The sequence below is a fragment of the Sphaeramia orbicularis genome, chromosome 19 (genome assembly GCF_902148855.1).
Source record: "Sphaeramia orbicularis chromosome 19, fSphaOr1.1, whole genome shotgun sequence".
In the NCBI taxonomy this organism is placed as follows: Eukaryota; Metazoa; Chordata; class Actinopteri; order Kurtiformes; family Apogonidae; genus Sphaeramia; species Sphaeramia orbicularis.
In genome coordinates, this window is record NC_043975.1 from 9202689 (window position 1) to 9226039 (window position 23351).

The 23351-nt window shown below is 34.8% G+C and overlaps 1 protein-coding gene across 3 annotated transcripts in view; it reads left to right on the forward strand.

The window, feature by feature from the left end:
• The window catches only part of chst15 (carbohydrate sulfotransferase 15), a 181323-nt gene extending 162194 nt beyond the window's left edge, over positions 1-19129 (forward strand). For 2 of the 3 annotated variants that reach the window (XM_030122170.1, XM_030122168.1), the window contains 3 exons: positions 3564-3720; positions 8382-8529; positions 18640-18839. In XM_030122170.1, the coding sequence (XP_029978030.1) occupies positions 3564-3720; positions 8382-8529; positions 18640-18839 (505 nt within the window). Of the gene's footprint in view, positions 1-3563; positions 3721-8381; positions 8530-18639 lie in introns of all 3 variants that reach the window. The other variant, XM_030122171.1, reaches the window with a different exon arrangement.
• The last annotated feature ends 4222 nt before the right edge of the window (positions 19130-23351 follow it).

The following is a 23351-nucleotide window of genomic DNA, read 5'->3' on the forward strand; positions in this document are numbered from 1 at the left end:
GAGTAATAACTAGTATTAGAATATGTTAAAATGTGAGAAAACATCAGATTAGCTGCATTAGACATGGTTTCATTTCACTGTTTTCATATCACTTTATGACATTGGGTTTTAAATACATGTTTCTTTGCTTCAAGGATAAAATTCACGGTGTAGCTGAGTGGACATTTTTGTAAATCTATGAAAAAAAAAACCTCAATCTCATTGTTTTTTTCATGCCTAAGGAGAAATAAAAACACTCAAAAACAAACAAACAAACAAACAAAAAAACCCCTCAACTAACGTTCTCATAATTCATGCATGAAAGGGTTAATATAAAGATAGCTTTGCAGCACCTGGAGGGTTCAAATTCAAACTTAATGAACTATTAGGGTCCAAATACACAAATAAATGAACCAAAAACTAATAGCAAAATTTTGAAAATATGACCCCTTTAACCCCTAAAAACCCAAACAGCCACCGGTGACCAAAACCATCTACTGAGCTAAACTGTTTAATCCCTTTTGATCCACTAATTCTATAAATACATGTAAATACTTGATGTAAAATGCAGTTTGTCATCTTTTCATGGTCATGAGATATGACCCATTTGGACATTCAGAGGCTCTGTAGTCACCATGGAAACACTGTCATCTTCTATAACATTGATTCACCAATAAAAACCCATGGAGTTGGATCAATGACAGTGGATGGACACTATTGTTTTATGTTCAGTTATTGATATCGTCGCTGAAAAATTCCCTTTTTCTTCAGTTTTCTCCGTTTCTGATAATAATAACCTTCATCTTTAATCTGAGGTTTTATGAAAATCTACATAATCCGTAAATTAAGTATGGATGCTACAATGAAACTGCTCCCTAAAAACAGGACATGGGGCTAAAAATTCAAACTAGATGTAGACTAATGTTATGAAGCAAGTTTGGAAACACTTTGGGTCTATATTTAAAACAATTTTTCAGATAAAACACATTTTTACTTTTTTTTTTTTTTACATTATTTTTATACAAAAATCTGTATGTAACAGAAAAATTACGCGCTACTACTTTGTCGAATTTTTTTATTCTTTCACAGGTACATTTTGGGAATTGAACAAATTATGCAAGGAAGAGTGTTTCACAAATTTATCGCCAATCATTCGCGATTTATATGCATTTAACTGGGCAGGTTCTGCATGTAACGCAAGTGGACACGATGGGTTACATGCAAAACCTGGAATGAGACTAAAATTCATGAAAAACCCACGTCCGGATCAGAAAAACCACTAGGATCATCAAATTTAACACAGTGTCTTTATTTATAGTCTATATAAGACCATTTACAGCCATGTGTTCCAGATCAAATGCACTGACACCTAGGTAGCTTCTCCTGTCCCAATTTTGGTCCTATTTTTGGCTCCAATACTTAATTAAAAATTCATTAATTGTGGCTCAGAGCAAGAGTATAATTTTTTTTTGCTGAGGTCATCATGAGGTACATCCTGGGGGCAAATATAACTAAATTTGTTTTTGATTATTGGGTCTAAAAAGCTGGAAAAGTGCCAGATACCAAAATGAACCCAGTTTCATAGAAGGACCCATATAGGAAGATACCTGATTTTCACTGAAAAAGCACAAAATGCAGGAGATAATACTGCACTAAATGGTGATAAATCACTTTAAAATATATTTTGGAAGTGCCAGATAAGTAACTCTGGGTCTTTAAGGGTTAATGTACTGTAGTTCTGCATTTACGCACTAGTGCATTAAAGGTACCACTGTAGATTACTATTTTGGTTTTAAAATGATGAGTAATACTTTAGTTTATTGAACAATTAAAATAAAGAGCAGCTTTACTGACGCAGTACAAACCCACATTATTAAAAACTCATCGTGTGACGTTTGGAAACAGGAGTAGGATGACATGCAAATTTCTAAAACTCACCAAATGAGAGATAGTGGATGTCTAAGATCACCGCCCACCACTATTGTAAGCAACTTATGAGCTGTCAATATGAAATGGGAACGGTGTTTACAGAAAATTACAGTGTTAAGTCAGCAGGAAATGCATTTTGGAGGTTGAGGAGAAAAGCTTTGGGGGGAAATTTCTTAAAACAGGACAGAGTTTAATAACCCTCAGTGCTAGTGTTATCAGTATATGGTGATGTAAAATAGTAGGGTCTGTACAGGGATGCACGTTTTGGTGAAAAAATGCAATTATGATGGACAAAATTGCATTAATTTAACCTTTTCACACATGAATTATGAAAAAAAGCATCTAGATTTTTTTTTTTTTAGATTGATTTTATTACTTAAAATTCGGCTAAAGTTAAAATGCATTTTGAATTAAAAAAAAAAAAAAAAAAAAAAAAAAAAAATATATATATATATATATATATATATATGGTTTTATTAAGAAGATGCCTGTCGGAAATACAAGTTATGGCTTTTTTTTTTTTTTTTTTTTTCAAATAAATAATTTCCTGGGGGAGAAATTTCTTAAAACAGGACAGAGTTTAATAACCCTCAGTATGAGTGTTATCAGTATATGGTAATGTAATATAGTAGGGTCTGTACAGGGATGCACATTTTGGTGAAAAAAAAAAAAATGCAATTATGGTGGACAAAATTGCACTAATTTGTCTATTTAACCCTTTCACACATGAATGATGAAAAAAGTATCTAGATTTTTTTTTAGACTGATTTTATTACTCAAAATTAGGCTAAAGTTCAACTGCATTTTGAATTTAATTTTTTTTAAATATGGTTTTATTAAGAAGATATTTAACCTCCTGAGATCCAGGAAAGTACAAGCTATGCCTTTTTTAAATTAAATAATTGCTTTTATTGGAAACCTCATGATGCAACAATTTTTTCAGATGCATTTTTTAAAGATTTTTATGGAATGTGCTTTGCGGTGGACAGATTTTTTTGGGGGGTTTTTTTTGTATAAAACTGTGAAACTCTTTAAACTGGACTCTTTAAACTGGACAGAAACCCATAGCTGGGTCTTAGGAGGTTCATTTTATAAGGTCACAGAGCAGTCCAAATTCTAAAACTAAGATGATACTTTTTTCATTGTATTGCTTAGGGTCTATAGAGATTGCCCCCATGTGGTTTGGAGAATACTGCCTTTATAACCCTTTGGAAAGTGAGCTTAAATTATATGTGCACAAATGTGGACATCATGCATGAAAGGGTTAATTTGTCTACATGCAAATTAGTGACAATTTTGCACTAATTTGTCTATTTGCAAATTATTGACAGTATTGTTAGTGCAAAATTTAGTCCATTTGCTTGATTTTTTTTATGTCAACTTTGCAAACTTTGATTAGCAAAAAAACAGACAAGTCTGGATGCAACACGTCAGCACAATTATCAAAAGGCAGTTTTGCTTGTTTTACGCAGTATTCGTCTTTGCTCAGTGTCAAAATGTCAGCAGACACACAGTGGACCTTTAACTACAGCCTTTCCTGTTTCTATAATTACAGAGGCTGAAATGACAAGTCCATGAACTGTGCAGATCTGGAACTGTTTGATTGTCAGTGTTTTTTTGTTTTTTTTTTTCATTCTGCATCTCTTGTTTTGCAGGCTCTACTCGGACTACCTTTACTTTGGCATCGCCAATAAGTCTGCGGAGGATTTCCATGAAAAAGTGTCTGAGTCGCTGCAGTTATTCGAGGGGTGCCTTATGGAGTACACAATGCGCTCCTGTGTGTACAACACAACTGTCAACAATGCCATGCCAGTGAGTGTGCCTCCCCTCAGCTTTTGTCTCACAGAACAACATTAGCTGGTGGGAAGACTAGAGTGGAAAGAGTAAAAAGAGGGAGTGAAAAAGACAGATGGAGTGAAATCCACACTTCATTAGCACATGCTAAAGCTCGCTGTACGTATTTTGTAAAAGGAGCTGGCAGCGCTGTTGAAAAACCAACCAATGTAGCCTCTAGAGTCTGTCTTTGTGCTAAGAAAACCTTGTTGGTGAGTGGTGTGAACTTCATTCGGAATCACAAAACAGTCCAAGTCTTAGTGTCAGCCGGTGCAGGGCCCCAGTGTTTGGGCCCCCGGCCAGCTTTTCCCACAGTGGGCAGGGGCAGACTGGCCGAGAGCAGGACGAGGAGGGGGAGGAGGAGGGGGAGGAGGGGGTCGGCCCCTCCTCTTTTGGCTCACCCTCCAGGCCGCCTTGTATTCTGGGGCCTTCCTCCCCGACAAGCCCCCGTGGCCTTCTGGGAGCATGCTCAGTCTCAGCCTCTGGCCTAATTGTCCATGGGCTAATATCTGTGCAGAGTTATTAGACCATGTGAAAAGCATTACAGCTGTCCTTACAGCGGCTCCTCATGCCTGCGCCTCCCCGATAAAAAGTTTCAGAGCTCAGATTAAAACCCGGGGAGCCAGGGGGGAATAAACACGAAGGCGGCTGCGGGATTGGCCTTCGCCGTCGCTCCAAATTGATTTAACAAAAGAAGAAGTGCTTGCGTAGCTTGTAATTGTTCGTTCTGAATGGCCTTTCAGTTTTGGCCAAAAGAGCGAGAAGACACAAAGAGAGGTATTTGAGCTGAAACAAGGTATTTAGTTTTTTTTTTTTGGCTGCAGCTCTGCAATGGGCCGCCTTATGAGAATCTAAAATCTATTCCAGCAACAATCAGGCTAAGTTATAATTTGGTGTGGTCTCAGTAGATCTGTGGGATGCTTTGGACTTTTTTTTCTTTTTCCTTTTCCCTGCAAGTGATGATCTTATTTCTTATTATTCTACTCTGCCATTTCTTGGACAACTGGGAGTAATCAATGCATGTAGAGAACATCAAAAAGTCAAAAATATTCTGCATAAGTGACCTGAAAATGAAGAGTTGTTTAAGTTTTCAGTAGTTTACTTTTATTTAATCCATCACTTTGGTTTTTGGCTTCAGTGTAACAAGGCTTTAAATGAATATAATAATAATAATAATAATAATAATAATAATAATAATAATAATAATAATAATAATAATAATAATAATGGATTGGATTTATATAGTGCTTTTCTAGACACCCAAAGCGCTTTACATTATTGACCCATTATTCATTCGCTCTCACATTCACACTCTGGTGGTGGTAAACTACATCTGTAGCCACAGCTGACCTGGGGCAGACTGACAGAAGCGTGGCTGCCAGTTTGCGCCTATGGCCCCTCTGACCACCACCAAACATTCATACACCAGTGTGGGTGGCACTGGAGGCAGGGAGGGTGAAGCGACTTGCCCAAGGACACAATGGACTGACTAGGATAAAGCGGGATTCGAACCGCTAACCCTTCGGTTATCAGACGACCCGCTCTACCCCCTGAGCCATGGCCGCCCCATATAAGTAGTAGAATATAAGTAATTTTAGTTTGATATTGATGCACAAACTGCGTTTAGACAGCATTAGATATGACCCATTTGAACGTTCAGAGGCTCCGTAGTTACCATGGAAACACCGTCATCTTCTACAACATTGATTCACCAGTAAAACCCATGGACTCGGATCAATGACAGTGGACGGACACACTAGTTTTTATGTTCAGTTAATGATATCTTGGCTGAAAAAGACTCTTCTTCTTCAGTTTTCTCTGTTTTTGATATAATAACCCGTAACTAATCTGCATGATCAGTAATTAAATATAGGAAAATGCATGATTTTTACAGAAAAAGCACAAAATACTGAGGATAATATTGTAATAAATGGTAATATATCACTTAAGAGAGGTTAAATATAAAGGCAAATTAAAGTAGCACTGGGTCTTTATGGGTTAAAGTTGTCACTATGGCTACGTTCAGACAGCAGGTCTTAATGCACAATTCGGATTTTTCGGTGAAATCCGATTTTTTTGTGTGCTCGTTCATATTACACATTAAATGCGACTTCTATTAGTTTTGAGTATGAACTGAATGTGACCTTGAAGTGACCCGCATGTGCAAAAGAGGTCCTGATGTAATACAAGACCACGCAGACACACACTGTGTATGGAAGTGATGTTCGTCGCATTTCAATAACATAAAGGTCGGATAAATGCGACCTGGCCATTCAGACTGACTATGCAAAATATCAGATACATATCAGATTTAGGACCACATATAAAAATGGTCTGGGTTGGATTTGAACAAATCAGATTCGTGCTGTTCGAACTGTCTTTAACAGATCAGATACAGGTCACATATGGGCTAAAAAATTGGATTTGGGTCACATTTACCTGCAGTCTGAACGTAGCCTTAGACTAGTTTTAGTTCTTCGTCTTAGTGTTTTGATTTTTCCAGGTATAAAGGAAGTTGTTTATAGAGGATGAAGATAGTAAATGAAAAAAATACTGCATGATAATAAACCATCAGCCATTACTTTGGGGGAATTTCTGTCTTCCTTTCTTTCTTTCTTCCTTCCTTTCCACTCTAGCAGTAAAACTATTGGTTGAATTTCTACCAAATTGGGATTATATACATTGCCAGTGACCCAGAATAGATGTCATTACTCCAACAGATAGTTGTTAAAGGAGGATGAGCTGCAGGTGTGCTGTTGGTCTGCTGGCTGCAGCTGATTGGTGCTTCGGAGATGAGCTGGGAAATTTAAAGCCAGATCTTCATTCCTCCAGAGACACTCCTCTCATTCCATCTCCCCCTCTGTGCAGACCAGCCTTTTGTGATTTTTGTTAGAACTTTGTAAAACCAGCTATACAAGGAGGGAATCTTTTTCTTTAAGTTTTGTTAGGTAAGATTGATGTATTTTGGTTTCCGTCGTTTGCGTTTGTAGAATATTATGATTCCCTTACCTGATTTAATTTTTCTTTTTTTTGTAAATAAATATCTCATACTGCAGTGCCGTGGTTCCTGGTCATTTTGTTAATTTGCTCCTGTTTGTTAAGGGACATGGAGGGAGGGGAGTCTCAAACCATGTTGCGTCTCGGCAACCCCTAGACCGAGCGTAACACTAGTTTTAGTTCTTTGTCTTAGTGCTTTGATTTTTCCAGGTATAAAGGAAGTTGGTTTATAGAGGATGAAGATAAAGATTCAATAAAACTGTATGATAATAAACCATCAGCCATTACTTTGGGGGAATTTCTGTCTTCCTTCCTTCCTTCCTTCCTTCCTTCCTTTCCACCCTAGCAGCAAAACTATTGGTTGAATTCCTACCAAATTAGGATTATACATTGCCAGTGACCCAGAATACATGTCATTACATTTTGGGAAAAATACATGAAACCTCAAATTTTTAATCATTTTTTAAAAATCTTCCCATTTTCTTATAATGGGCGAAATACAGGGTGACACAAAAAAACGGGAACTTTTTAACAATCCAATAAAACCAAGAGTGATGAAAGAAAAATATTTTATTCATAGTAATTGAAACCTTAAAACATGCCATTTAAGAAACAATGATGGAATTTTCATTTTTTTTAAATTACAGGGTGACCCAAAAAAACGGGAATTTTTGAAGTGTGTATTGGCAGACATGAGCAAGTGGCAGCACTGCGAGACAGTGACCTTGAGCGAGTAAACACACCCCCATTTTAGTAACCACTGGCGGCTGTGCGAGAATTGTTCGGTAACCGTGTGATCTCAAGATTCTGTAACGTTCCCTGGCCCCCTAGATCGCCAGATTTGTCCGTTTGTGATTTTTTCTTGCGGGGCTACCTCAAGAGTAAAGTGTACACGACTCGACCAAGAATTCCTGATGAGTTAAAACAGAGAATTCAGGATGAAATTCACAGTATCCCAGCTGAGATGTTGCAGCGGTCAATGAGGAATCTCAACAGCAGATTTCAAGAGTACATTCGTACAGGAGGACGCCATCTACAGGAAGTCATTTTTAAAACATGAAAATTCCATCATTGTTTCTTAAATGGCATGGTTTAAGGTTTCAATTACTATGAATAAAACATTTTTATTCCATCACTCTTGGTTTTATTGGATTGTTAAAAAGTTCCCGTTTTTTTGTGTCACCCTGTACATGCGAGGGGTGGGGTTTGTTATGTTTTATGAATCTTTTTTCACTGTGACTTTTAGTTTATCTTCTTTGGAATCAAATAACCTTCTGTCAGGTCATTTATGTGTCAATCAACAATCCAAAAGCCAATGATACTGAATCTGTAAAAGGAGAAAACAGGAAAGAAACACTTCCTTAAATTTGAGAAGCTTCTGTCCTTCCTTCTAAAAATGTACAGTGAAGTACAGGATGTCAAACAATAAAAGGGTATGAAATGAGTAACCGTCCAACGGCAGGTATCTGAGAGTCAGGTTTCAGCTCAGACCACATGTCCCATGATGCTTAGCGTTACCCACCCTGTGCCCTTGCCCCCCTTCTCTTTGTCCTGCCATGTCCGTCACTTTGCTGTGGAGGAAGTTTATCTCATAGATGTGTGTTATCTGGTATTGATTGCCCGTCTGCTTTTTGTGCCCTCAGGTCAGATTGCAGGTCGGCCTGTACATTGTGTACTTAATGGACTGGCTAACGGTCTTCAGCAGGGATCAGATTCTGGTCCTGAGGTTGGAGGATCACGCTTCTAATAGGAAATACACCATGCACAGAGTCTTCGACTTCCTTAACCTGGGTAAGTGAGCAACATGTCACAACAGAGTTACCTCATGAGCATTCTGAATTTTAATTATTATTTTTATTATTATTATTTATTTTTTTATTATACCACACAGGCGTCAAACATGCAGCCCGGGGGCCAAAACCGGCCTGCCAGAGGTTCCAATCTGGCCCGCAAGATGAATTTACAAAGTGCAAAAATGCAAAAATTACCCGGAAGATATTAACAGTCAAGGGCATCAGACTCAAAAATAACAGCATAATAACCTAGAAATAATGACTCCAAATTTTCCTGTTGGTTTAATGTGAGAAAAATAATGTGATATTATGCCTATAAATAATGTTAACACCCATTTTTTTCTCTTTGTTTTATTGCAAAGAACATTAAATTCTGATATCCTTTAATAATAAATGTCAATAACCCGAACAAATATGAACAACCTGGAATGTCTAAAGAAAAGACAAGATGAATTTACAAAGTGCAAAATGCAAAAATTACCATGAAGATATTAACAGTCAAGGGCATCAGACTTCAAAATAACAGCATAATAACCTAGAAATAATGACTCCAAATTTTCCTGTTGGTTTAATGTGAGAAAAATAATGTGATATTATTCCTATAAATAATGTTAACACCCATTTTTTTCTCTTTGTTTTATTGCAAAGAACATTAAATTCTGATATCCTTTAATAATAAAGGTCAATAACCCGAACAAATATGAACAACCTGGAATGTGTAAAGAAAAATAAGTGCAATTTTAACAATATTCTGCCTGTTTTGTGCCTTGGTAGATCTGATCTGTAATGCACATGTAGAACTCATAAGTTGAGGCAGAATATTGATAAAATTGTACTTGTTTTTCTTCAGAAATTTCATTTTTTTCCAGTTATTCACATCTTTTTTGTTTTGGATGGAAATACTTTCATCATTTAATGTATTTTTTTGCACTAAAAAAATTTGGAGTTGTCATTATTTATAGGCTATTGTGCTATTATTATACTGGTCCGGCCCAATGGAGATCAAATTAGGCTGTATGTAGCCCCTGAACTAAAATGAGTTTGACCCCCCTTGTTATACCAGATCAGAACAGAGGACAGATACTATGTGCTGAAGGTTATTGGTTCTTACAATGTGAGGAATGTCCAACATGCTCATCATTAGTGGTGAAATTTGTGAGGACTTAAAGTAGTTCTGTGTCATAAGCATGTTCCAAATTCTCACCAGCAATCTCAAACCAGAACCCACTTAGGACCAAAACCACCAACAAATCAAGCCCATGTATCCACAGACTGTATCAGTCACTGAATAAAATATAAAGCTCATTATTTACACACATCTGTATTATGGTATCATCAAGTTTTCTTCGTCAAACTAAAGCTCACAGACACTTATTATGACAGTCGATAAAATAACTGTCTCTAATAATCTTCATGTGCTGTATCAGCTGATAGTTTACATTATAGCGCTGTTAGCTTAGCTCTGTTTTTGGACAGTAAACAGCCACAGTAAAACCTCAAATCACCTGTTTTCTGTACCGTCTGTGTTGTCAATATCTGCACTAAAGATCTGTAACAGTTTAGTCTGAATCATGGATCAACAAACAGCAACTTAGCAGAGATAACAACATCCTATAATAACTTTATACCTTCATAAGCCTCATAATCAAACTCACACGTGCAGAGGAAACGCTAGCATTTCAGCATCAAACTCCATTGTTTTCATTTAGAGCTGAGTCCAGTAGAGAAAAAAAAAACAAAACAAAAAAAAAAAACGCCATTTATATTTTTATCACTTCTTTTCTTTCCATGGAGTCAGAATTCTATACAACACCAGCCCTGGAAATAAAGTCAGTTTATATCTCTAAATTAAAAAATACTTTGGCAGAACTTCACAGTTCTTTAAACATTCTAATGAGAAATTTAGGGATTTTTTTTTTTTTACATTTTTAATTAGAAATACTACAAATAGCCCCTTTATTTCTTTTCTATTACTTTATTCTTCCCTACTACATCTCTTCAAATATCGTACTTTTAACTCTACACTAATGAAAATGAAAAATAACAACTACTGCGTCACGATGGACAAAAACTAACGTCTATTTTTTTGCAAGAATTCCAAAGTTCTCAAAAGTGAAGTTCCTCTGACATTTTCATCCTAAAATGTATTCAGTGTATACCTTAAACCCTCTATTTTACAACCTAATAATTGATTAGAGGAAAAAAATAGCAAAAGTTTTGAAAAATGGCGGCGTCACGGATGGACAACAAAAGTAAATATCAAATTAAACATTTTTTTATTTGAATTATCATATACATTTATTTATCTATTTATATTTACAATATTTACAACATACAAATAACATTAACATTATATTCAAATGTATTTTGCATAGATATATGCATTTATGAACTTTAAGCACTGTGTGTTTTGAATATGACATAAATAATATGATAGTCAAATATCAATGTATTTGGGATAAATGTAGTTTATTTATTTGATTTGATTTATTTATTTCAAGCATGCAAAAAAAAAAATATATATATAAATAAATAAATAAAACATTCAAATGGACAGAATCTATCTCCAAGCACATACAAGTCTGAATTTTGCATAGTTGAAAAGGAGCAGGAAGAAGTATGAACTTATTTAAGCGTCTTTGAGTACTTAGAAAAGCACTATATAAAACTGATGTATTATTATTATTACTATTATTATTACTATTATTATTATTATTATTATTATTATTATTATTTAATCCTACCCCTCAGTGCTTTTACACCTTTATCGCTAACTTGATACAAGAGTCAAACAATATTTTCCTAATTTTAACATCAAACCACGACAAACAGATAATGCAGTAACTGAATTACACCCGACAACATGATCATGGCAGTCCAGTCATACAAGCAGACTCAACAATTCAACCATTTTCTTCAATAATTACAGCATATTTATCAGTACAACATCATCCATAAACAAACAGTCCTTATTGTCATTATTTAATACTGTACCTCTCACGAATCATTTTTTTATATCTTTTTTTAAACTGAATTATGTTAGATATTTGTTTTTATCTCCGCACACAATTTGTTCCACAATTTTACTCCACAGATGGTGATACAGAAACTTTTTAACGTAGTGCGTACTTTATGAATCTTTAAATTTAACTTTCCCCTTAAATCATAGCCTCTCTCTCTTTCACTAAACATTTGTTGAATATTGCCCGGCAGTAAGTTATTCTTTGCTTTGTACATTATTTGAATAGTTTTGAATTCCACAATTTTTTTTTTTTGTGAGAGTTTATAAAATGAATCCAGAATGACGGAAGAAAACTTTGTCACTTTCCAAACATTCACACTCATAAAACTCCTCAAATTTTATTTTCACAAATTTTTTCTCACTTCAAAATACATTTTCCTGAAAATACTTATACTTTCAGGAAAATGTATTGTAATTACCTACCCAAAAATATAAGTTTGGTGTAGATTATTGTAATTTCATTTTTTGACCTTCCCATGACGTCGCCCTTCATTTCCTTTTCAGATCGCAGTTTTCAGTTCCTGTCTGTACAGTAAAAAACATGAATCTCCACTGAAGACCTAAGTTAAAATTCTCCATCTTAGGTGGGGTGAATTCTTTAAAATCCCTCTCAGATTCTTTGGAAAACAAATTCTCCCACAGCTGAAAACAGGCCTGTTTTTTTCTGAACTTGTGCAGATATGTGGTTCTCACAGGACTGCGACACAACAAACATTATTCTTGTCATTCCCTCAACGTTCCTCTACATAGTCATCACATGGAACACATTTTCCACACAAAGAAACATTTTGCGGCTGAAAGACCTCTCGCACCGCAAGTTAAACTGTCACCCAAGACAAAAACAAATACTGGGTGGATTCCGAAACACAGACGCTTACATGTTGGAACAAGAAAACTGGGCAGAACTGAATAGATTCTGACACTAGTTAAATTCACCAATGACCGAACATCTGCGCAGGGTTTGATAGCAGCCATTTATTGCTTCCTGTGAACGAGCCTCCCTTGACTTTCTTGGACGGTATTTGCCTTCTGTATTAACCCTTTAACCCCTGAGACCTTATTTCTGCTGTGAATTGTCGTCTGTTTCAGGTTCATAAAAGCTGCTTGTGTTCCTTTTATTCAGTGGTTTGGTTTTACTGTGTGGTTTAGGGTCAAAACAGGGTGGAAAAACCGAAAAAGACAAAGAGAGGAATTGAAGTTTGACAGGTTTTGATTAAATAAAGCACTCAGAATGTGCATCAATAAGAGATTTAGGATGTTGGAACATGAACTGTGAACTGGAACAGTGAACAACAAAGATTTGAAATTGGGCCCAGTAGTTTTTTTGTTTTTGGGTCTTTTTATAAATCATTCCAGCTGCTTTTTGACACCTGGTTGAACTCCAAATAGTTACACGGCCAAAACTTGGTAATAACAGAAAGAAAAGAATGGAAAATCACCACAACACTGGAAATAACAGTAAAAACTAAAAAAAATGACAAGGAAAATGGTGTAAAAAAAAATAAAAAATAGCCAAAACCAGGGGTCTCAAACATGCGGCCCGGGGGCCAAATGCGGCCCACTAAAGGTTCTAATCTGGCCTGTGGGATGAATTACCAAAGTGCAAAAATTCCACAGTCAATAATAATAATAATAATAATGATGATAATAATGAATTTTATTTATAAGCACCTTTCAAGACACCATAGGACACAGTACAATAAGATAAAACAGACAATCCATGAAATACAAAGAAATAAAGGCTGTAGAATTTATGTTAGTTCAGGTTCCACATACAGACCAATATGATCTCAAGTGAAATAACAGCATAACCTACAGAATATAATGATTCCATACAGTATTTTCTTCTCGGTTTGATGTGAAAAAAATAATCTTACATTATGCCTGTAAATAATGACAACTTCAAATTTTTGTCTTTGTTTTAGTGCAAAAAACATTAAAGAACATTAACTTGTAAAAATATTTATATTTACTAACTATCCTGTAACAATAAAACATGAATAACCTGAACAAATATGAACAATCTGAAATGTCTAAAGAAAATTAAGCAGAATTTTAACAATTTTCTGCCTGGTACTAAGTGTTTAGTGTCTTTGTAGATCTGATCCATAATGCACATGTATAAATGATAAGTTGAAGCATAATATTGTTAAAATTGCACTGATTTTTCTTCAGAAATTTCATTTTTTCAGGTTATTCACATCTTTTTTATTTGGATAGTTTATAAAAGTAAGTATTTTCATAATTCAATGGTGTTTTTTTGCACTAAAACAAAGACAACAATTTGGAGTTGTCATTATTTATAGGTTATTATGCTATTATTTATTTTTATTCTTATTATTAGGTTAGTTTTTTTCAGACAGACAATACAAAACATATGGAACAACAACAACAACAACAACAACAACAATAATAATAATAATAATAATAATAATAATAATAATAATAATAATAATAAACAATACACAACTAAAAAAAAATCAAACAATAGAAAAATAATAATAATAATGATAAACAATACACAAAAAATCAAATAATAGATACTGGTCCAGCCCACTTGAGATGAAATCGGGCTGAATGTGGCCCCTGAAAGAAAATGAGTTTGAGACCCCTGGCTTAAACTGTCTATTTTTACAGTGAGTCAGATGAATATGGAAAGTATTATTCTATGAGCATGTTTTGAAATTTTTCCTATTGATCGAACAGTTCAATTTTTACGAATATTTAACTCTTTAAAACCTGAGGTGTCATCGCTGATACACCCTGTGCATATGCAGTTTGGATTTATTTATTTATTTGTTTGTTTGTTTATTTAGCAGAGATAGTACACGTTAATGAACATTTCTGTAAATGTGCCAGCATTGGCAAAAAAGCTATTTTCAACTGTTGTCCCTTGGTAAGAAGTAAAGTGGATGGCTGTAACTCTTTCGCTGTTTGTGCGATTGGAAACATTCCAATGGTTTCTGAAACCTGAGACGTTGCATTTTATAGGTTTTATTGGGTCATTACGATAATTTCACTCATGCCTTTACAAGAAGCTGGAGAAGACGCTGTTTTAGCAGAATTATAACATGCAGTAAATTGTAAATGCAAGATTTTGAAAGATCTAGGAAAAAAGTAGGCAAAAAGCGGCAAACGGGCTCACTCACAGCTAATCTTCTAACCTTTTTAAAGTCAAAATAAGAAGAAAAGTCCAAGCAGACCATTTTAGACTGAGGGTTTAAAGCAGGAGTGTCAAACTCATTTTAGTTCAGGGGCCACATTCAGCCTAATTTGATCTCAAGCGGGCCAAACCATTAAAATAATTGTATAAAAACCTATAAATAATGACAACTCCAAGTTTTTCTCTTCATTTTAGTGCAATAAAAACATTAAATTATGAAAATATTTACATTTACAAACTATCTTTTCACCCAAAAGATGTGGATAACCAGAAAAAAATGTCATTTCTTAAGAAAAATAAGCTAAATTTTAACAATTTTAGTTTTTCTCTTCATTTTAATGCAATAAAAACATCAAATTATGAAAATATTTACATTTACAAATTATCTTTTCACCAAAAAGATATGGATAACCAGAAAAAAATTTCATTTTTAAAGAAAAATAAGCTAAATTTTAAACAACATTAGTTTTTCTCTTCATTTTAGTGCAATAAAAACATTAAATTATGAAAATATTTACATTTACAAATTATCTTTTCCCCAAAAAGATGTGGATAACCAGAAAAAAAAAGTAATTTCTTAAGAAAAATAAGCTACATTTTAAACAATATTAGTTTTTCTCTTCGTTTTAGTGCAATAAAAACATTAAACTATGAAAATATTTACATTTACAAACTATCTTTTCACCAAAAAGATGTGGATAACCAGAAAAAAATGTCATTTCTTAAGAAAAATAAGCTACATTTTAACAATATTATGCCTCAACTTATCACTTGTACATGTGCATTACACGCAATGTTACGCAAACATAATATTGTTGAAATTTTCTAAAATAAGAATGTCTACAATATTATGTGTTAACTTATTAACACAACTTACAAATTGGATCTACAAATTCACAAAACATTTAGTAACAGACAGAATATTGTTAAAATTGTACTTAATTTTTAGGTGGTTCACACTTTATTGTAAGGGTTAATAGACTGTTATTTGACTTTAGATCACACTGGGCTAAAACTACTTCAACACATTTGACTGTTCAGATCTTCAGTTTTTTGCACTCCATAAAATCATGCCGCGGGCCGGATTGGAACCTTTGGAGGGCTGGTTTTGGCCCACGGGCTGCATGTTTGACACCAGTGGTTTAAAGGGTTAAAATGAATCCTACATTCAGAATGCTCACCACAGACACGTCAGGGGTTAAAGGGTTAATATGTAATTCCAGGATATTCCCTAGATGTTCGTGTGGTTAAGATCTGATATCGTGTGATTCGTATCCTTTACATGAGCGGTCGTGCCCTCTGTTTGGGGACATTATCGCCCTGGAAGAACCCACTCCTGTCAGGTTCTTCATTTATATACGCTAAGAGTGTGTGTGAACTGATGGTCGCTATGATTACAGGTAGATAAAAGGTGTAAAGCAATTTCCACAACTGAACAACTTTATCAGCTGCTACATATTAATGGAGCGACTGTCAGCACATTTAGGTGTTGGGAGTTGCAGAAGTCACTCGTCGCTTCTGTACAGAGCAAAGAAAACTGTAAAAACAAGCCCAAACTGTCTATTTTATACTGAGTCGGTCTCTTTCACTGCTCTGTCTTTTGCCCCCATTACACAGGTGGTGGTGGGGGGGTGTGCACTGAGCATGCTCAGATATTTATGGAAAGAACAAGGTCTATCCTATCAGCATGTTTAGAAATGTTTCCTATTGATCGAACAGTTATTTTCAGCACATTACAGTTATTATCCAGATTCTACCCAGACCTTTTATACTTCTAATTTATAGTGTACAGTGTATATAGTGTTTGCTCTTATGTTATATTTGTCCTTACTCATGTTTGCTGTGGTATTATTTTGTTATTGAATGTGCGTCATGCTGCTGCTGCTACACCAGTGTTTTTCAGGAACCCACATGGGGTCGTCTGAAATTTCTACTTGTTGATAAAAATAAAAAAAAATAAAAACTTACTAATAGAAAATATCTGGTGAGTTGAGAGAGAGAATCACAATACATAAAAAACATGACAAACTGTGAAGCTGAAACTGAAGCACTGTGGTTCTGTTTATCTGTCAAATGTTCATTGTGGTCAGTTTCAGATGCTGCAGCTCTTTCATAATTCATAGTTGGAGTTCTTGTTTGTTCAGTATTTATTGTCAGCCTTGTAAATCCAAGTTGGACTGACTGTACATATCCTGACCAAGGAAAATACAATTCTCACTTTGTGCAGTAATCTACACCTGGATTTTCTGCCTCCGTCCATAATAATATACATTATATATAGACTAAATGTGGTCTAAAATAAACGTTTATTTGCAACATATTATAGCAAACTATTACATGATCAAAAACAAATTAATTTTAGCCAAAAAAAAAAAAGTCTCAGTTTTGAATGTCTGGAGTCGCCAGAAATTTGTGATGTTAAAATGGGGTCACGAGCCAAAAAAGGTTGGGAAGCACTCTGCTACTCTATATCTATCTATCTATCTATCTATCTATCTATCTATCTATCTATCTATCTATCTATCTGTCTGACCATAATCGATTAATCGACTCGAATTGATTGAAGGGAAATATTCTATTGCAGTTTTCCTGAATTGAAGCTTCTTTGTGCATCACAATAAGCGTCTGTGTGAAACACAACAGTGGAACCAATGTTTAACAGCAGAGAAATGAAGGAAACAAAGCTTTGATTCAGGAGAATTGTGGTTGAATGATTTTTTTGGATCACTTTGAGTCGATTAATCAGTTGCACCTCTACTATCTATCTATCTATCTGACCCTAAGCAGGCATTAAGCTGGGACCTTTAATCCATCCATCCATCCATCCAAAAAACATTTGACAAGCCCATGCAGTATCTGATGTAATTTTATGCAAATACAAAGCTAGGGAACGTCTTTTTCAGGTTCCCAGTATGTGCTATACTGAACTAGGGAACATAGAACTGGGAAGTGAATGGCTCCCATTTTGTAGGTGTTTTCTTTCTTAATAAGACTTCCTTTTTTGTTTTATATGACTTTGAAAAGCACATGAAAACAAGCCTAGGTCTGTGGTCATGCTACCTCAACAAATGAACTACATAGTTTAGTGCTCTAAAATATAAAATATCTGTATCTATCTATCTATCTATCTATCTATCTATCTATCTATCTATCTATCTATCTATCTATCTATCTATCTATCTATCTATCTATCTATCTATCTATCCATCTATCTATATCAGAGCTGCAACCGATTAATCAATTAGGTGCTTGAAGCGAATGCAAAAATTCACGATTCGATTAATCGACTTGAATTGATTGAAGGGAAATATTCTATTGCAGTTTTCCTGAATTGAAGCTTCTTTGTGCGCCACAATAAGTGTCTGTGTGAAACACAACAGTGGAACCAATGTTTAACAGCAGAGAAATGAAGGAAACAAAGCTTTGATTCAGGAGAATTGTGGTTGAATGATTTTTTGGATCACTTTGAGTCGATTAATCAGTTGTAGCTCTACTGTCTGTCTGTCTATCTACGTTACAAATAAATCATACAGTCCGTGTGAGCACTACAGACACATCAGGGGTTAAAGGGTTGCAGGTCCAAACGTCTCCTTTGGTCCTAAACATCCGTTCGTACCAGTCCACCGTATGCATGTCTGTTTCTGCTTGCTCAGCCTGACAGTCAAAAGTAGTTTTACGCTGGAAGCCCCCGTCCTTCCATTCCACTGGTTTAATTGCCCCAAAGCTCAGACGCAGCTCTTCAAAGGGCTGCAGACGCCAGCCGAGGTGCGATTACCTCCCAGAGACTCAAATCTCCGGGATGAAACGAAGGCAGAGCTGATACGCCGTGACATTTGAGATGCCTCCGCTGGATTCTGCTCCACTTGTTTGCAAAGTCTCAAGAAGCGGGTGTCAAAAAGACCTGTGTTCTGTGTGTTTTACAGGGCCGCTCACAAAGCAGATCGAGTCGGAGATCACAAGGAGCCCGGCTTCCAACACCAGAAGGCCCGCCGATAAAAACCTGGGACCTATGCTGCCCATCACGAAAGAGATCCTGCGGGATTTTTACACGCCGTTCAATGAGAAACTGGCCAAACTGCTGCGGAATGACTCATTCCTCTGGGAGAACAACTCCAAACTCTGAGCGAACCCTCCTTTATTCAGAAACCACTGACACGTCAGCCGGCCCCTATGTTTTAGTTTCATCTCTCTCAAGTGCCCATGAAAATCAATGTTTTTTATTTAAATTATTTCTTAAGTTATAAAAGCAGAGATGAATCAAAGATAGAGAAGAGCACAAGAGTGTGTGTGGTGTGTGCCAGAGTGTGTGTGTTTGCGTGAGAGCGACGGCGAGAAAGATGTGGGGGAGATTGTGATTGTTTTTGTGAACAGATGTACAAAAATAAATAGTGAATTAAAAGATACAAAACCAAAGCTGTGTGTTCTGCTTGGATTTGGAACATGAAGGTCATCGGTGAACATTAATGCACCAACATCACCCTCTACTGGTAAATGTACGCAATTACAATCAGAATATCAAACTGTATGGATATTTCCTGTTCAGAAAGCTGTGTTTAAACCAGGGGTGTCAAACTCATTTTAGTTCAGGGGCCACATTCAGCTAAATTTGATCTGAAGTGGGCCGGACCAGTAAAATAATATATCATAAATAACAATATAACATAATAATATATAAATAATGTCAACTCCAAACTTTTCTCTGTGTTTCAGAGCGAAAAAAGTACATTTACATTATGAAAAGGTTTACATCTGCAAACGATCCTTTCAAACAATGTGAACAAACTGAAAAAATAAGTGTAATTTTAACAATATTCTGTCTCAGTTTATCATTTCCACATGTACATTATAACTGACAGATCCCAGTGGCTCTACAAACACACAAAACATTTAATAAACCAGGCAGAATATTGTTAAAATTGTACTTACTTCTCTCAAGACATTTCAGGTTGTTCATATTTGTTCAGATTATTCACTTTTTTTTTTTTTGCGAAATTATACTTTGTTTTAGTGTAAATACATGAAAATATTTACATTTACAAAGAGAAAAATTATTATTCATTATTTCTATGTTATTATGATAGTATTTTACTGCTCTGACCCACTTGAGATTGAGTTGGTCTGAATGTGGAACCTGAAGTAAAAGAACTGTTAATATCTTAGTGTAATTTTTGCATTTCACAAATTCATCCCAAGGGCCGGACTGGACCCTTTGGCGGGCCAGATTTGGCCCCCGGGCCGCATGTTTGACACCTGTGGTTTAAACTAAATAATTGTTTAATCATTTCTTTCACTTTTTCTTCAGTTTTCTCTGTTTCTGATTCAATAACCTTCCCCTGTGAGCTTTAATGAAAATCCACATAATCAGTAAATCAAATAGAGGAAAATACATGATTCTTACTGGAAAAACCACAAAATGCAGTGGGTAATATTATAATAAATGGTGATAAATTGCTTAAGGAAAGGCAAATATAGAGAAAAAAAAAATTTAAAAATTGGAAATGCCAGATAAGTAGTACTGGGTCTTTATGGGTTAATGTACTGTAGAACTAATGGAGTTCTGTATTTACACGCTATTGCATTAAAGGCACCACTGTAGATGACAGGGGTTGGAGACACTGATTTTATTTATTTATTTAACCCTGTAAAGCCTGAACCATTAAATCATTGACAGAAAATTCCAGTTCTTTGACACTGGAGCCTTTACTGGTCCTTCCGAACAACCAAAAAAATTTATTTTTCAAATATCAGTCTCTATGTATGAGTTTCAGTTTTGTATCACATTCGATACATCGGGTCTCAATGCTCAAATATTATTATTTTTGAACAAACAAAAACATAATGCAAACATGTCTAACAAATTGGCAAATTCTTTTCGAAATTGTCAAAGTTCTTCCTCCTTCCTCATTAATGACAGTCTTGTAGTGTCACTGGAAAGGCCTCTGGTGAATGAATTCCTCCCCCCTGGTGGATTATCTGCGTACTGCATGTATCTAATTGTAAATTGAAAAAAATATCACACTGATCATGAAGAGAGCTTCAAAACTAGGAAAATAGAACTAGGAAGTCTCTTAAGATAATATTTCTTTTTCGAGGGAGACCTGAATGAATTCATATTCAGTTAACAATATATTTTGCACAAAAAAACAGCTTTTTTTGTCTTTCAGTGTTTAAACTAAATCACTTATCTCCATGTTTCATACATGTATGAATAGGTCTCAGTAAGTACTTTCACGTGACACGTTACAATTTACAGAAATAATATTTTGGGGTAAAAACACTTACATTTCTGCTGCTTGACACAGGGACCCAAAATGACCTTTTTTTTTTTTTTTTTTTTACTTTATGCAAATGTACAAAACATGCTGTTCTCAAAAGAAATTAATACTAAATGAAACATAAGGTTTTAGCTATGATATTAAACTACAATTGGGATCAATATTGGATAAAAATTCTAAATTACAGACTCAATTCGTTGGTGACCAAAACCATCTACTGATCTAAACTGTTTAATACCTGATGATCCTCTAATCCTATCAATACATGAATAAAATATAAAATACTGGTAAATAATATATATAAATGTGAGGGTATAAAAAAATTTTAAAAAAAATAGTGGACATGGTGACCTAAAGTGGTCAAAATAATCCAAATAAATACTAGCTTCATATTGAATTTGATGATGGTAATAATGATAAAGAAAACATCTGTAATTTACTGTTGCTCATTGCTGTAACTCATAAAAACCCAAATATACACTTCTGACCAAAAGCATCTTCTGATCTAAACTGTTTAATACCTGTTGATCCACTAATCCTATCAATACATGCAAATAATTGGTGTAAAATACAGGTTGACGTCTTTTCGTGGTCATCAGATATGACCCATTTGGACGTTCAGAGGGTCCATAGTTACCATGGAAACACTGTCATCTTCTACAACATTGATTTACCAGTAAAACCCACGGAGTTGGATCAATGACAGTGGATGGAGACACTGGGTTTATGTTCAGTTATTGATATATTTTTGCCGAAAAAGTCACTTTCTTCAGTTTTCTCTGTTTTTGATAGAATAAACTTTGAATTTACTGTGAGGTTTTTATGAACATCTAATTTAAATATAGAAAAATACATGATTTACAGCAAAACGTGCAAAATACAGAGAGTAATATAATAATAATAATAAAAAATGATGATAAATCACTAAATCACACTAAAGAAGCATTAAATAGAGAGAAAACTTCATTTGAGAACTGCCACAATTATGGATTAAATGGTAATTTTTTTATGAACACAAATATGGTGTGACACGAGGACAGCAGTTTGTCATTTTAAAAGACTTTGGAACTAAAACACTACAAATATGCTAATAAACCTTTAATTAACATACGTATTAGAACTGAACTGATATGTACAGCTAATAGCAGAGCGTATTTGACTAATAACTGAACTGTACATAACCTTTCTCTATTCTTGTATAGTTGAATAATTAGTTCCTACAGATTCACAGATTTAAAATATCACTTATAGAAGCAAGAAAAACTGTTGTTAAAGTTAATAGTGCATTTACATGTGTAATAAGTATAACTTTACATAATCAGTTACATTTTTTTTTTTTTTTTTTTACAAGTGATACTGAAATTTTGTAAACAGTTCCATAAAATAGAGCCTATTTAAGAAATTGGTGGTGAAACTTTAATTTTTGTTCACTTTCAGAGAAACAGAGATTTAACCCTAACGACCAAAAGCATCGACTAATCCTAAATGTTTCATAAATTTTCAGCCGCTCCCCCTATCAATACAGTTAAATAATTCAGGTAAAATGCAGTTTCTCAGCAGCATCAGAGCATTAAAAAGGAAAAGAATGAAAATAGAGTAAATAGCAGGACTTTACCGGTCAATACAGATCACAAGGAGCTTTAGTAGTTGTTGCCCTGAGTAGTGTCTGGCAGGCGTCTTACTGCGCTTACGGAGGCTGAAAAAAAAAAAAAAAAAAGTTCACATAATCAATAATAATGATACTGTGCTACTAGGATGTTGGTGTTTTTATCCCAGTGTTATTGATCGAAAAGAACAACAATATTTTTTCCAGCTCATTTTGATTCATAAGTGTTGTAAACTCAGACCCAAACAAAAGCTCCTACCGATATAAACAATTTAAAAGCATTTGATCTAATATTTCTATCAATACATGTAAGTAATTGGTGTAAAATGCAGTTTGTCGTCTTTTCACAGTCATCAGATATGACCCATTTGGACGTTCAGAGGCTCTGTAGTTATCATGGAAATACCGTCATCTTCTACAACATTGAGCCCGTTCACATGACCGTAACAATCCGATAAGGAAGTAATCCGATAATTGCTGTAATCAGATGCGACGCGTTATTATGGGCTTCAGAGATGCCATAATCGAAAAACCCTGGTTTACATGTTTCAGTCCATTATATGATTTCTTTTCTTTTTTTCCCCAACTTTATTGAAAATATGTGAGTATACAAAACATCGAGAAATTTTAAACAAACACAACAAAGATGTCCGAACAAATAAATTAACGTAATGCAAAAGCTTCATTATTTGATTTCTTTCGGAGTATGTAGGCACATTATGACGTAAGGTGTACACTTCCTGTCACTTTCAAA